The following is a 15,023-nucleotide window of genomic DNA, read 5'->3' as shown; positions in this document are numbered from 1 at the left end:
TCATTTGGCCTCTTCAGGGCTCCTTGTCCTCTGTGAAAGTATTATCCCCGAAGTTTGTATACTGGAAGCTCACATGTACTTATATTATTTCCCTTGTTTCTGCACTTCGCAACTACTAAGGGTTTTAAAAATATTTTTATTTATTTGAGAGAGAGAAAGAATAGGCACACCAGGGCCTCCTACCACTGCAAACTCTGGACACATATACCACTTTGTGCATCTGGCTTTACCTGGGTAGTGGGGAGTCAAATCCAGGCCAGCAGGCTTTGCAAACAAGCACCGTCTCTCCAGCCCCCTATTAAGGGTGGAAAAGTAGACAAAAGAGGTGCTTGAAAATAGGTTTCAGGTCACACCAGGTTAGGGTAAGATCCTGAAACTTGAGTTAGAAACCCTCCACTCCAACTTAACTGTGTACATCAGAAGTACCATGACTGTTAATAAAGAGTGTTCCTGTAAACAAGTCAGTAGTACCAGAACTGTTAATGAGGAGTTTTCTGTAAACTGTAAGTCAGTAGTACCACGACTGTTAATGAGGAGTGTTCTGGAAACTGTAAGTCAGTAGTACTGACAGTAGTACTGTGAGTCAGTATGGCTGTAAGTGAGGACTGTTCTATAAACTGTAAGTCAGTAGTACCATGACTGTTAAGGAAGAGTGTTCCATAAACTGTAAGTCGGGCTGGAGAGATGGCTTAGCAATTAAGGCACTTGCCTGAAAAGCCAAAGGACCTCAGTTCAATTCCCCAGTACCCACATAAGCCAGATGCACAAGGCGGCATATGCATCTGGAGTTCATTTGCAGTGGCTGGAGGCCCTGGCACATCCCTTCTCTCTCTATCTACCTGCCTCTTTCCCGCTCTCAAATAAATAAATAAAAATAAAAAATATTTAAAAAAAAAAACAAACCTCAAAGTCAGTAGTACCATGACTGTTAAGGAAGAGTGTTCTGTAAACTGTAAGGCAGTAGTACCACGACTGTTAATGAAATGTGTTCTTATAAACTGGGGAAGGATGAAGTCAGTGGAATCTTCACCATTTTTAGTTACACTGTCCAGAGACATTAAGGGCATTCACGTTTGCAGCCACACCACCAGCCTTCTCTAGATTGTTCTCATCCCCCTAACAGAACCTCTGCTTCATTAAACACAAGCTGTCCATTCCCACTCTCCCAGTGCCAGTCGACTACCATTCTGTCTCTGAGTTCGTCATTCTGGACACCTCACATGAGTGGAGCTTTGCAGGATTTGGCCTTCTGTACCTCACAGATTCCTTAGGACCCATGCATATGTCAGTCTTTTCCTTCTGAGATTGAGTAAGAATCATTTTGTGCCCAACAGGATGGGGAATGTGTATAATTCAACCATTTGTGAGGATGAGGCAGGAGGGTGAGCTCAGCTAGGCCAGCTTGGGCTATAAATATGACCCTGTCTCTAAAACAGAGCAAACCCAAAAAGGTTCTTTCTCCTCTATTGACTATATTTGGTTTATCCATCCTTATGTTGATAGGCATTTGGGTTGCTTCATTCTTTTAGCTCTTATAAATATGGATGTGAAAATATTTCTGCATTCAATTCAGAATCATGGTAGTTCTCTCTTAAATGTCTGAGGACACTGTACTGTCTTCCCCTCTGGCTATCTCTATTTACAGTCCCACCAGCAGTGTGCAGGAGTTTTGTTTTCTCCACATTCTCAACAACACTAGTATTTTTTTTTCCTTAATGGGTGTGAAATAGCATAGCTACATTTTAAAGGAGGGAACAAACGTGGGGTGACAGAGCACAAGTGAACATTTGTGGGAAAGACCCCTTTACCACGCCATGTTTTCTCTCTTGCTTTCCACACTGATGACTGTGGCCCTTCTCTCTTCAGATGCTCCTATAGCATGTGCCTTATACAACAGCACTGGCATTCAGATCGGGAGCTACAATTACATGGATGTGGGTAGAATGAATTCACAGCTGTTGGGCAACACATGCATGGACGTGAAAGAAGAGCCAGCTTCCAGCGAGCACCCCATCTTTGGTAAGATGCACTGGGCTGGTCTGTGGTAGAATGCTTGCCTAGCGTGCATGCAGTCTGGAGATCAGTCCCTAGCACTGAAGGAGATAAGAACGGACTAATCCCTAGCAATCTTGAACTTTGCTTGAACAGTTTTACTTGTTAAGATATGTATAGTCTTAACGTTTCCCATATGATTTTCTCTGAATGTTATTCCATGTTTCCTCAGTTATTTATTTATTCATTCATTTGAAAGAGGCAGAGAGAGAGAATGAGAATGGGCATACCAGCGCCTCTAGCCACTGGAAACAAAGTCCAGATGCATGTGTCACCTTGTGTATCTGCCTTATGTGGGTCCTTAGGAATCAAACCTGGGACCTTTGGCTTTGCAGGCAAGCACTTTAACCTCTAAGCCATCTCTTCAGCCTTCCTGTTATTTTTTAAAATTTATTTTATTCTATTTGCATGCAGAGAGAGAGAGAGAGAATGAACGAGCATGTCAGGGCCTCTAGCCACTGCAAACGAATTCCACACAGTACATGTGTCACTTTGTGTGTCTGGCTTTACATGGGTACTGGGGACTTGAACCCAGGTCATTAGGCTTTGCAGGAAAGTGCCTTAATCTTTGAGCCATCTCTCCAGTTGCCTCAGTTACTTTTTAATCCTTAAATTTGCCTTAAAAAAAAAAGAATCTTAGTATCTTGGGTAAGTCAATATGTGTTAAGAGCTTAAAGCTGTGTGTCATGGCACACACCTTTCCTCCCAGCGCTGGGAGGCTAAGTTGGAAGGATTGCTGTGAGTTCATGTGGAGTGAGCTCAGGTCTGCCCAGGCTAGAGTGAGGAACAGCAGCGTCAAACAAGCTAGAGCCAGCGACACAGCAAGATCTCTGAGGTCCTCACCAGTGACACTCATCATGCTCGGGGCAGTCACCCCTCAGCCTGAAATGATTCTGTCAGCAGCACTTCTGTTGTGAAAATGAGAGGGCGCCCTCCTAGGTCTCACTAAGCAGGCCCACAACATACTTCATCAAAGACACGATGTGACGCACACCTGTAATCCCATTGCTGAGGAGGCTGGGGCAGAAGGAATGCAAGTTGAGAGCTAACCTGGACTATATACTGAGACCCTGTTTCCAAAAGGAACCAGAATACAAAGGAATCTGGTTAAGTTTGAGGTTGGCAAACTTGTTCTGTGGTTCTGTGGAGCCACGTAATAAACGCATGGGCTCTGCTGGCTGGCGGCCTTGGCCATTGCAGTGTAAGCGGAGGATGAGTGCAGGGTATTCTTGGAAAACTATTTTCAAAAACAGGCTGGAGCCACACTGGCCTACAGGCCATGGCTTGCCAGTCCCTGACAGAAGCCATTTGAAGGACAGCCTTGAAAATACCTATAGCAGAGGCACCTAGCCCTTGAGGAACCAAAGTTATCTTTGTGAGTCTAGGAACATCCAGGGCTCCTCCCCCGACAGAAGGACCATTAGCAGATTCTTGGCAGTTTGGGGGCTGGTGTCAGAAGGGACAGGCACCACACTATGCTGAGGAAAGACTGGGGAGTTGGGGAATGAAGTCTTCTGTTTAGCCTGCCGAGGGAAGGATGAGATCTTGGGTCGGCGTCTGCTTGTGGCGACAGCGTCTTATTTTCATTTTCCTTTGCTCAGCATTTTTACGAAGGTCAAGGGGGACAGAGCCAGTAGCAAGGGGAAGTCTGGGTTATAGTGTAAATGAAGGGCCAGGAGTGTGGTGAGGGGAAAGGAAGTAAGTGTGCAGGTGTAAGATGAGCCTGGAAAGAGGCGTATGCCTCACCCACTGAGAGGTCAGAGTCGGTATGCTCACACTTGGTGGTCTCATGTCCTTGTTGAAGAAGAAAGTGGACTGGCTGGAGATGGGAGGCCTGGACTCTGGTCAGATGTAAGTGGTAAATGTCCCAAAAGAACAAAAATGTTTTTTTCCAATTGCCGGGTGTGGTGGTGCACGTCTTTAATCCCAGCACATGGGAGGCAGAGGTAGGAGGGTTGCTATGAGTTTGAGGCCATCCTGAGAATACAGAATGAATTCCAGGTCAGCCTGAGCTAGAACAAGACCCTACCTCAAAAAAACAAAAAAATTAAAAAAAATTCTTTTGGGGCTGCAGAGATGGCTTAGTGGTTAAGGTGTATGCCTGTGAAGCCTAGGGACCCAGGTTCAGTTCCCCAGGTCCCATGTAAGCCAGATGCATGTGGTGGTACATGCATCTGGAGTTCGTTTGCAGCGGCTGAAGGCCCTGGTGCTCCTATTCGCACTCTCTGTATGTCTCTCTCTAATAAATAAATAAATAATCTTTTTAAAATGTGTGTGTGTGTTTTTTTTTTTTTTCAGAAAGCCTAACGTGAGTAGGGATGCTAACGAGGGCTGACTAGAACACCCAAGCACATAGGGGTTTTTATCCATGAAACCATCAGCAGTGTCGCCTAAGTGCATCTTCCAGGGAGAAAGGGCATTCTGTGTCCCAAAGAGACTCCTTATTAGCCGTCAGGTGTCACCCAGTGAGAAAACTACTAATTAAGAATTAGTAATGGGCTGGAAAGATGGCTTAGTGATTAAGGCACTTGCCTGCGAAGCCTATGGACCCAGATTCAACTCCCCAGAATGCACATAAGCCAAATGCACAAGGTGACACATGCATACAAGATGGTGCATGAGTTTGGAGTTTGGTTGCAGTGTCTAGAGGCTCTACCATGCCAATTCTCGCTTTTTCTGTGTGTGTGTGTGTGTGTGTGTGTGTGTGTGTGTGTGTCTCATAAAAAAAATAATTAGCACTAGGCATAGTGGCACACGTCTATAATTCCAGTTCCTAGGAGGATAGTGAATTCAAGACAGTGCCTCAAAAAAAAGTTGTCTTTTTCACTGCCTCATCAATACTCTTCACTTGGGTTTTGCAGCAATATTGGAAGCTAGAATGTTCTAACAGATCTTCTCCTTTCCATTCAACAGATAATAGTACTCCTCTGACTGATAAACACCTGAACCACATCAGGGAGAACCTGGGAAAGCAGTGGAAAAACTGTGCCCGGAAGCTGGCCTTCTCTGAGTCCCAGATCGACGAAATTGACCATGACTATGAGCGGGATGGGCTGAAGGAAAAGGTTTACCAGATGCTCCAGAAGTGGCTGATGAGGGAAGGCTCTAGAGGGGCCACAGTGGGGAAGCTGGCCTGGGCACTTCACCAGTGCCACAGAAAAGACCTGCTGAGCCACTTGAAACGTGCTAGCCAGAGCTGAGCCTGGGGCCCTGGCTGCGCAAGCAGAGTGCTTGCTTGGTAAGGAGCCCCCCACCCTTCCATCTTGGGGCAGGAGAATGGGAACACGAGTCCGCAGCCACCACCTGCTTTCAGGAAAGCCCATGCTTGAAGACTTCTAAGTGGCCCACGGTCCATGCAAACAGGAAGCAGCAGCTTACTGGGAGAGGAGACGCATCCCAGAAGAGTGGTCTTTCAGCTCGTGCCATGATTCAGTGATGTGCTTCATTCCATGTCCTGTGGTTCTGAAGAAAACTTCCAGGGAATGTAAAATAACCTCCGTTCTGTTCTGTGCTCTTGGAGTACAGAATACATCTAAGCTCTGCTCAGATCCATGTCCCGTATGGCAGCCACGCTTCTTCCCAGAAATCAAGGATCGGGTAGCTTTAGTGTCAAATGCTACATTAGGCACTACAGGCTTTAAGAATTACGTGCAATTCAGTCTATAGTATTCAGTTATAATTTGATGGGACTTTAAAAAGGAGGAAAAAACATGGAACAACAGGAGATATCAGATTCTCCTGGCAGTTAGGGGTGGGGGAGAAGAGAATTGTGACTGCTATGAAATTCTAGGTTAAGATTTGGGGTTCTTTTCCTAGCATTCTGGTGCTTACCACACCTTCCCAGCCTGTGCGTCCTGCGGAGGGAACCAGGTGTGCAGGAAGTGGTCATCAGGAAATGGCCTTGTAACTCTGGGTGTGACCAGAGCCTCAGCGTTGCTCACTGTTGAGCTGTTGGCCCAGTTCATCCCAGTGCACTGCAGGAATGCTTTCATTGTGTTCTGTGTGACACGCAGCAAGGACCGCTCCAGAGCCTGGTCGTTGTGTCTCTAGCACAGGAGCAAGGCAAAGGCAGAGACTGAGGACCCTTGCCAGCCAGCATCACTGCTGGTACTCGACTGAGAGGGTGTGCCATGGTGCTCAGCTCTGCCAGGATGAGGAAGGGAAAAATCTAGTTATGGGGAGGCTAGCTGTCAAGACTGGGGTGTCAGTCTTCTGTGGGTTGATAACAGCACTGTAGGGTCGATAGGAATCCCCTTGGCCCCAGCAGCCAACTTCCCCAGGGAGGCTGTAAAGCAGCTCCTGTTGCATCCTGAGTCCCAGACCGCTCTCCACGGCCACGTTTGTGCCTCACGACTCGGAAGCATCCGTGGTCTCCACACAGGATGCCCACAGCTCAGGTTTCCTGTCCCCTACCCTAGGTATGGCAAAACTGTCTCTAGACATGGCCATGTGTTCTTGGAAGGGCACTGTTGTAATATAAGACTCAGACTAGTCACAGCAGCCCCGTTCACACCTTAGCTGCCAGGCAGCATTAGACCAGAAAGAAACGTGGAGCAGGGAAGGGTCTTAAATGTGTTCCTTGCACTCCCATTCCAATGGTGTTCTAACAAGACAAAATTGGAAAGTATTTTTAATGTCTTTTTTAAAATAAAGTTTTATACCTAAATACAGCCCACAGAAGTGGTGGATGTGTTTGTATGGGTGTAACTAGACCCAAGTTGAATTTCCTATGCATATTCTCCCCTTTTGCCTTTCTGCTGCTGGTAGGAGAGGGTGCTGATAGTGAAAAGTCACTCCCAAACGGTATTCAGGGCTGGGGATAGAGCTTAGTGGTAGAGCACCTGCATAGCCTAGATGAGACCCTGAGTTTAATCTCCACTATCGAAGTAAGTATGCATTTGCTGGGCCTGGTGGCTGGCTCCCATCTGAATCATTTTGGAGGCTGAGGGGGGTTGGAGTGCTGATCGCTCCAGACCGGCGCCAGTGTGACTGTCAGAAACAAAAGTGAGACCTTAAGTTCTTGCCCATCTTTCCATGGAGAAGTTGAAGGGAGAGGTTAGCTAGCACTTGGGAGGCCAAGACAGGAGGGTCAGAAATTCAAGGTCCACCAGCCATGAGCCCCTGTCTTAAGAGGTTCACTTATCCATCAAAGGCCCTACCTAGATGCCCACCAGGTGAGGGCTTGGGTGCAGGTGGCCTCCTCTGCCCGTGGCTTTGTACACGTGACAACTGCAAGGAGAAAGGCGCCCTCCGCGCTGTCCGCGGGGCAGTTGTAAGTGGACGGGGAGGGGCGTGGGCGGGGGGCGGGGCCGGCCGAGCGCACGCGCGTCAGGCCCGGCGCAGAGATGGCGGCGGCGCTGCGGCTGCGGCGGCTCCTCGCGTCCGCGAAGCCCGGGGTCCCGGAGCCCCGGGCCGGGCCGGCGGCCGCCTTCGGGTAAAGCGCTCGGGGACGGCGGGGAGGAGCGGGGCGCGGCCTGGCCCCGGCGCCATGACCCCCTGGCCCGGGCTGGGCATGGGCTCAGGTTGGGGGACTCGGGGGCGGGCGCCCCGACCCCCGGTCTCTAGCCGGTGGCCGGGTCCAGGCTCTGCCGCCGCTGGGCACCGTCACGCCTCCGCCTCCTGCGGGAACCGAGAATGTCGCCGACCCGCGACCCGCTTCCGTCAGTCGCCGAGCCCGAGTCCCCTGGGGCCTTGTGTTTGCTAGTCTGGAACTTTAAAGTGCGCGGAGTCGGCTGGGAATGCATGCGAGGTCACCGCGGCTGGCTCTCCTCGACCGAGGTGCTAGGGCGGGCGTGCGCGGAGGGCCGGGACAGCTTGGGCAGACCGAACAATCGACAGCAAGCGCCTGGGTTCGTAGCTAACCTGCTGTCTTGAACATGGGTGCTCGTCTGGAGATTGGGGAGGAAGGTGATGGAACACATGGAGGGCCGGCGCCCCTCCATCTACCGGTGTGCCTGTGTGCTTACCAGACCCCGGAGACCAGCGTGCGATAACCGTTGATGGGATGTGTCCACTTGTGACTGAGGGAAATACAGGCCAGACGGTTACCTGGCATTTAGAACTTTATCTAACGTGCAAACTACTAGTTGGCAAACAATTCAGAAGTGGAAAGGAGGGCGAGTTTGACAAGCTTTTAAGATGTCCATAGCAGAACTGTCTAGCTCTGGCTTTTGCATTTGATTTGTCTCTTCTATTTTAAGCGAATCATAAAAGTAGAACTTCTTTTGGTGGCAAGTATGTAAATCAGTAGTGAAAGCACAGGCATTGTCTTCAGTTCCTGATTGCAGGAAAGGATCCAGATAGAGGGCCTCTGATAGGTGATTGAGTGGCTGGCTGCAGAAAGACCCTGTCTGCCAAGCTGCACTGTAAACCATTCTTCCTGTTCCGCCAGTCTTGTCCTGCCATTTTATAAAGGTTGTGGCAAGCTGACAGGGTTTGTAATCTAAGAAGCCAGCTGGTTAATCCTGTTGTGAGGCCACAGCCCCATGCCAGCAAGTAGAAAGAGCCCCGTGAAAACTGCTGTCCAGCCACAGTGCCCAGCCTGCTGTTGGGACTTTGACCATTTTCTTATTTCATAATCTGTACTACCAGGTCACGAAGTCTTTCTGCCTGCAGTCGTATGTTGTTGGGGTGACTTGAATCCCATGTCCCCCACAAACTCATGCGCCTAGTCTGCTTGCCTCCAGCTGATGGCAATGTGGGAGGAGGTGTATTGCTGGGGGCAGGTAGACCTTGAGCTTTGTTAGCCCCAAGCATGCCAGTGTTAGTTGGCTCACTCTTGATGCTGTTTGCCACCCAATGTTGGCAAGGAGGCAAGGAGGTGGTGTCCAGCCACTGCCCATGTCTGCTGTCCCCTGCCACCATGGAGGTTCGCCTCCAAGCTGTAAACCAAAAATGCTTTGTTCCCATCAGCTGCTTTTGGTCATGTGCTGTGCCTTGCCCAGGAATGAGAAGGTGACTAGTAATGGGGCTGGAGAGATGGCTCGCCTGAGAAGCCTAAGGACCCAGGTTTGATTCCCCAGGACCCACGTAAGCCAGATGCACATGGTGACGCATGTGTCGAGTTTGTTTGCAGTGGCTCTAGAGGCCCATTCACTCCCTCCCTCCATCCCCTCAAATAAATTTTATAAAGATGCTAATAATGTTCATAATGTAAGTCTTCCTGAGAAAAATATTTTCTAAGCTCACCCTTAAGGTAGAGAATCAGATCCAACCCTCCCTCTGCAGCCTGCCGCCACCCCACTTTGGCAGTCACATTGAGTGCCGCCCCAGTGCCTTTGCCCTGTTGGGAACTTTGGCCTGGAGATTAAAGAGAAATCTTAGCCTCTTGACTTTGAATAGCTTTTAACTACCTGCCCTTCCTGGCTGTGATGTGGGCAAGCTACTCAACCTCTCTGAGCTTCCTGCCCTGTAGAGTTTGTATGTGAAACAATGAATGTGAAAGACCTGGAGGTCAGTAAAGTAAGTAACTAGCAGGTTCAATTAGCAACGATTCACTAGTGAGTGTATAAGTAACAGTACAGTGTATAGAAGTCAAACCAGTCATCAAAATCCGTGTCCATTCCAGCTCTGACAGTAGCCAGTACTTTATTGTGAAGCAAGGCTCTAAGGCAGAGACTCTGGGTCAGACCCTTGATGCTCACCTTGGCCTGGCAGACCCGCAGCCCTGTGACTCCTCCTCCGCCCCCCCAGCTCCTCTGTGCTCATGTTAGTTTAGTGCACTGTGTGACTCAGGAACATGAATGGCATGTAAGAGACCTCACAGAGTGCTGAAAATAGTGACCAACACTAGATTTCGCTCAACTTTGCCCCCAGGCTATTATGCCCTAGCCTCCTTCCACACTCTCAGTCACTTTTCCAGCCCCCTCAGCACAATACACAGAATTACCTGGAGTCCAGAGAGGAAGGCATACCTTAAGAAATTAACAAAACACCTGTTCCCTGTCTTCCTTGCCTGTGGGAATCTCCTGAGGAAATTAAAAAGTACAGTTAGTGGGGCGTGGGGGCGCACGCCTTTAATCTCAGCACTCGCGAAGGCAGAGGTAGGAGGATCACCATGAGTTCAAAGCCAACCTGAGAATACATAGTAAATTCCAGGTCAGCCCAGACTAGAGTGAAACCCTACCTCGAAAAACAAAACAAAAAACAAAACAAAGTACAGTAGCCCAGCTCCCACTCAGAGATGTGGACGTGGTACAGCCTGGGCTCAGCTCTGCAGAAGGCTGGCAAATGGTCCGTATTCAAAACGGAGCCCCACGGAGGTAGCAGGAGGCTGGCAACGGTCTTGCCAAAAGGAGCTGAGTGGGCAGCTCTGGAGATTCTGGTGAAGATAGGTTGAGCTGATGACTTACAGCTCAGGGTCTCGTCTATCGCCCAGCTTCTATCCACAGACTGAACAGGGGCTGGGAAGACGGTTCAGGGGTTAAAGGTATTTGCTTGCAAGTCTGCCAACCTGAGTTCAATTCCCCAGTCCCCGTCTCAAGCTGGACACAAAGTGGTACCTGTGGCAATGGGAGGAGACAGGAGAATCCCAGAGCTCAATGGCCAGCTACACTGTCAAACACAAATAAGCAAAAGTGAAAAAAAAAAAAAAATGGAGACCCTGTCTCAAGTAAAATGGAAAGAGAGAACCAACACCTGCAGGTTGTCCTCAGACTTCCACATGTGTGCTGTGGCACATGCACACACACATAAAAAATAATATAGATTGTACAGGGCTGTAGAGAGGGCTTGGTAGTTAGGTCACTTGCCTGCAAAGCCTAAGGACTCATGTTCCATTCTCTAGGTCCCACATAAGCCAAATGCAGTGACACAAGCATGCAGTGTTGCACATGTGCAGAAGGGGGTGTACATGTCTGGTGTTTGATTTCAGTGGCTGGAGGCCTTGGTGCACCAATTCTCTCTCCTTTTTTGCATAAAATTTTAAAAAGGCCGTCTGTTGGGCTTGCTTCAAAAAAGACTGCACAGTAAATGCTGGCAACAGTGATTTACCCATCTCTTAACCAGCCTCCAAGCTTCAAGAGGGTGTGCCCCCAGTACCCTGCAGAGTATTCAGGCAAATACAGGGCATCGAAGCTTGGTGGCTCTGTTACTGAAGGTCTCTTGGGCTTGTTTTAGGCACATGTGTTTGTAAACCTCTGAAGGTTGTCTAATACGTACACCTGCTTCTGATCCCTTGGGTTAGAGAGGTAGTTAGGAGGGAGAAGGGGTGAAGAAGACAGTTGACAGCCAAAGGAAGACAATCTTTAAATTTTTTGAGGTTTTCTTTCCCTACCTGAGAGTTGGAGATTCAGTGCTGAGCTTGTTCACGTGGTTAAGAGCATGTTGTGGCTGTTGAAGGCCTGATTCTTTCCACATGATCCTACCTGAGGCCTGGCAGCTCATTGAGAGGCCTCCTGATGAACTGGAGCCAACACACCTTGTTCATTTCAGCTGTGTTTCTGTAGGAATAAAGCAACGTTTAGTGCTGCTTATTATTAAAAATGAAAGTTTTCCTTGTGTTTGAAATTGATTGAATTTTGTTTGTAAATACTTCTCTGTCCTTATTCCATCACCACACACACACACTTGGAGGTTGACCACTGCTGTTTCACAGCCTCCATCAGCCCTGACGGACAGGCCAGGGACAGTTTCCACTTGGCACCACTGCAGCGAGCTTCGCTGGGCAGTGCCATCCCTGTGTGTCACCTGCCTTCACCCTCCCTCTCTCCCCATCTCTCTTTTGCCTTCTCACTCTTGCTAGGCTGGTCCTGCCAGAAATGCTGCCCTGTGATCATACTTTTCCACATTTTACCCTTCTTTAAACTGCAGACACTCTTTTCCTGTCATATACATCTATCCAACCTGATAGAACTTCTCCGTCTCTCTTCCAGGGCGATTCCTGGTTCTGCCTTTGTGACTCCTGTCCCCAACATGGAGTTCCCAGTAAGCTGAACTCTAGCTCCCTGGTGTCCTTCTCCCTCTGTTAGGCAGCTAAGAAAACATGAGATGGTGATTATTAGAAAGAAGGAAATGTGGAGTGGGAAATCAAAACCAGTGCCCTGGGGTGAGGCAGAGCTGCTCAGAGCTGTGGTGGCAACACTCAGTCCCGAAAGCCTGTGGCACTGAAGAACCTGGAAAGGGGCTGCCCATGGTACATAATGGCCGCTAGTGCCCATGACTTTGACAAGCATGTCCCTGGCATGGAAAGGACCCCTCACAATCACCAGCACACAGAGTAGTAAAGAAAGAAGGTGGCGCTGTGTACTTTACTGCTAATGTGAGCCCTGCAAATGCTCAGAGTGGCCTCATCTAATGTCAGACTCTGGGGCAGCAGTGAGATGTGTATCCCACCCAGCCGCCTGCAGCAGAGCCCAGCCCTCCCCAGAGTTTGCAGAGCATCCCCTTATCTCTGGCTTTGCTCCTGCTAGGCTGGTAGGAAAGCCTGCATACCAGGTGACGGATGCTGGTGGGAGTCTTTGTTCCTGGGGTACATTAATTTCTTCTGCCTTGAGTCTAAGATGCCCCCGGCCATCCTGGCAACAAAAAGGAATGGGATATTGACTGTAAGGAAATTGGTAGAATTTTATAGCATCACATGGGCATTGCTTAACAGCTTTATTATTGTTCCTCTGAAAATTTTTCTGTGTATAATGAGCTTAAGTTATTTCAGGCTTTCTTATTTTCCAATTCTGTCTTAATTTTCCAGAAATTGTATGTTAATTTTAGATGTACTGGTATCTAACACATTTACATTTTTTCCAGTGGTCTTTATTCCCTATTTTTTTAATGTATTTTGAGATAAAACTTGCTATGTAGACCAGGCTGGCCTTGAACTTGCACAATCCTACTGCCTGTGCCTCCTAAATGCTGGGATTACAGGCATGTGCCACCATGCCCAATTTGTGCTATTTCTTGTTGATTCATAAGTCCTGCATTTCAATAACCATGTTGACAACGCAGAGGTAGGAGTAGGGACTTGGGAGCAGAAAGGGATGTTAATGTTGATTTGAACTTATTGTCAGTGTGTTAGGAGAAGAGCAGCTACTCCTCACATCTCTTGTGGCTTACCACTGTGTCCTGTGGCATGTCACTGTCCCCTGTGGGCAGGTGGGAGAGAAGACTCCTGGAGCCTGGGTCTGGGGCCTTGTATGTGCTGTGGGCTGCGAGTCACTGGACAGTCTGTTTCAGCCCTTCCACAAGAGCACCTGCACTGCGCGCACATCCTGGGAGGGGGGTCATGCACAGGTGATAGTTCTATTGTGAGGCTTTATCCTGTGCCAGGCGAGTCCAGTTCGATGCTAGACGATGGGAGGGTCATTGAGAGGGGCAGGATTATGAGCATGACTCCCAGTGGAAGCCCAGGGAGGCCGTGTTGGTGCAGAGGGGCAGCCCTGCAGCTGGCCAGATGACTGAAGGAGCCCTGTTCCTAGGGCAGACTGAGATCAGAGCCTCCCTGGACCTGGGGTGAGTCTGTCCTTGGGAATGCCGGCAAGGCTGGTCCAGGCAGCTGCCGTGGCCTAGTGAAGTGCACACAGCAGCCCCAGCCCCTGCAGTCCCCAAGGCTACTCTCACATTGGTGGCATCCCCATACCCCTTGCAAGTGGGCACCACTGGTTCCCAGCTCCCCAGGTTCCGGGTCCACATATCCAGCTGTTGAGTCCAGCAAACCTCTTGGTGCTCTTGAAGGGTTGGTGGGTGGGGGGAGGCTGTAGCTGATTGACACAAACACAGTCTGCACTTTGCAGTCTGTTCATGTGCAAACTGCATTTCCCAGCTCCCAAACATATGAAAGTATTGCTGGAAGCCTGAGTGGGGTTCTACAGCCAGCTCATGCATGTAAAAGTGTGTCATTAAATGTGTCACTGGGCCTGAGAAATAATCTTCCCTCGGGGACCTTTCCTTCCAGCACTGCGGGAACTTCGGACAAGGTGGCTGTGAATGGTGTTCACCTGCATTACCAGCGTGTGGGAGAGGGCGAGCACGCCCTGCTGCTGCTTCCTGGGATGCTGGGTAGGCGTGAGGGATGCTCGCTCCACCCCGTGCAGTGTCTTCTCCAAGGGGCATCACAATCCCAGATGCAAAGAGTGGGTCCTCTTGCTGCTTGCCCCTTAGAAAAGTGAAGAACTTTCTACCACATGTATTTTCATTTCCTCCACTTACTCAGTTTTTGCCACTCGAGTACACTGTGAGACCAGTTAGGGAGAGTGGAGGGTCGAGGAAAGAGGGGTATGAAAGACGGGGCAGGTGAAGGAACAAGGTAGGTTGGTGACCAGGCACCCCGGTTTGCTTGGTAGCCAGGGGTCTTCCAGAATGAGAACTTGAAGTGCTCAAACAGGGACAGATAGCTCAGTGATGTGCTGGACATGTTTAATGAAATAAGGGGTTAGGGGAAAAGCTTTTTTTTTTTTTTTTTTTTGAGGCAGAGTCTAGCTCTAGGGGCCAGGCCTGCCTCACACTGAAGACCCTCTGGCTTGGCTTACAAGGGCAGGCAGGGGTTACTGGCTGCCACCACTGTGCTCTTTCAGATCACTTTGGAGATCACTGTCACATTAGTTTTTAACCCTCTCTGGAGGTGGGAAGTTTAGTGGAGCCCACTGAATCTCTTGTTTTACAAAGCAGTAGTCCAGAACAGAAAATTCAGAAAGGATATGTGCAGTGGTCTTGGGACATCCAAGGTCTAGTTTTAAGGAGCCTAGGATTCCTTTTTTTCTCTCTATTGCAGGCTGATCTGGAACCACGCCCAGCTAGGATGCTTGCTTTATTTTGGCTACCCTTAAAATAATCTTGGGGCTGGGGAGATGGGCTCCGAGGTTGAAAGCACTTCCCTCATACCCTCACAGCCTACTGACCTGGGTTCAGTTCCCCAGGACCCACATAAAGCCTGATGTACAAAGTGGCACAAACATCTGGAGTTCATTTACAGTGGCAGGAGGCCCTGACACACCCATATTTTTTCTCTCGCTCTCTTTCTGCTTGCAAACAAATAAATA

At 49.2% G+C, this 15,023-nt stretch overlaps 2 protein-coding genes across 7 annotated transcripts in view; both read left to right on the top strand.

The window, feature by feature from the left end:
• The window catches only part of Ripk1 (receptor interacting serine/threonine kinase 1), a 43,809-nt gene extending 37,087 nt beyond the window's left edge, over nt 1-6,722 (top strand). For all 6 annotated transcript variants that reach the window (XM_045136535.1, XM_045136540.1, XM_045136539.1 and 3 more), the window contains 2 exons: nt 1,867-2,019; nt 4,966-6,722. In XM_045136535.1, the coding sequence (XP_044992470.1) occupies nt 1,867-2,019; nt 4,966-5,252 (440 nt within the window). In that variant the 3' untranslated portion in view covers nt 5,253-6,722. The remainder of the gene's footprint in view (nt 1-1,866; nt 2,020-4,965) is intronic.
• Nucleotides 6,723-7,791: 1,069 nt separating this feature from the next.
• Nucleotides 7,792-15,023, top strand: part of Bphl (biphenyl hydrolase like) — a 46,777-nt gene continuing 39,545 nt past the window's right edge. The window contains exons 1-2 of the mRNA XM_045136533.1: nt 7,792-7,901; nt 13,940-14,043. Coding sequence (XP_044992468.1) covers nt 7,795-7,901; nt 13,940-14,043 — 211 coding nt within the window. The 5' untranslated portion in view covers nt 7,792-7,794. The remainder of the gene's footprint in view (nt 7,902-13,939; nt 14,044-15,023) is intronic.

This window comes from Jaculus jaculus, chromosome 17 (genome assembly GCF_020740685.1).
Source record: "Jaculus jaculus isolate mJacJac1 chromosome 17, mJacJac1.mat.Y.cur, whole genome shotgun sequence".
Lineage (NCBI taxonomy): Eukaryota > Metazoa > Chordata > Mammalia > Rodentia > Dipodidae > Jaculus > Jaculus jaculus.
This window is presented reverse-complemented; position numbering and strand designations above follow the sequence as displayed.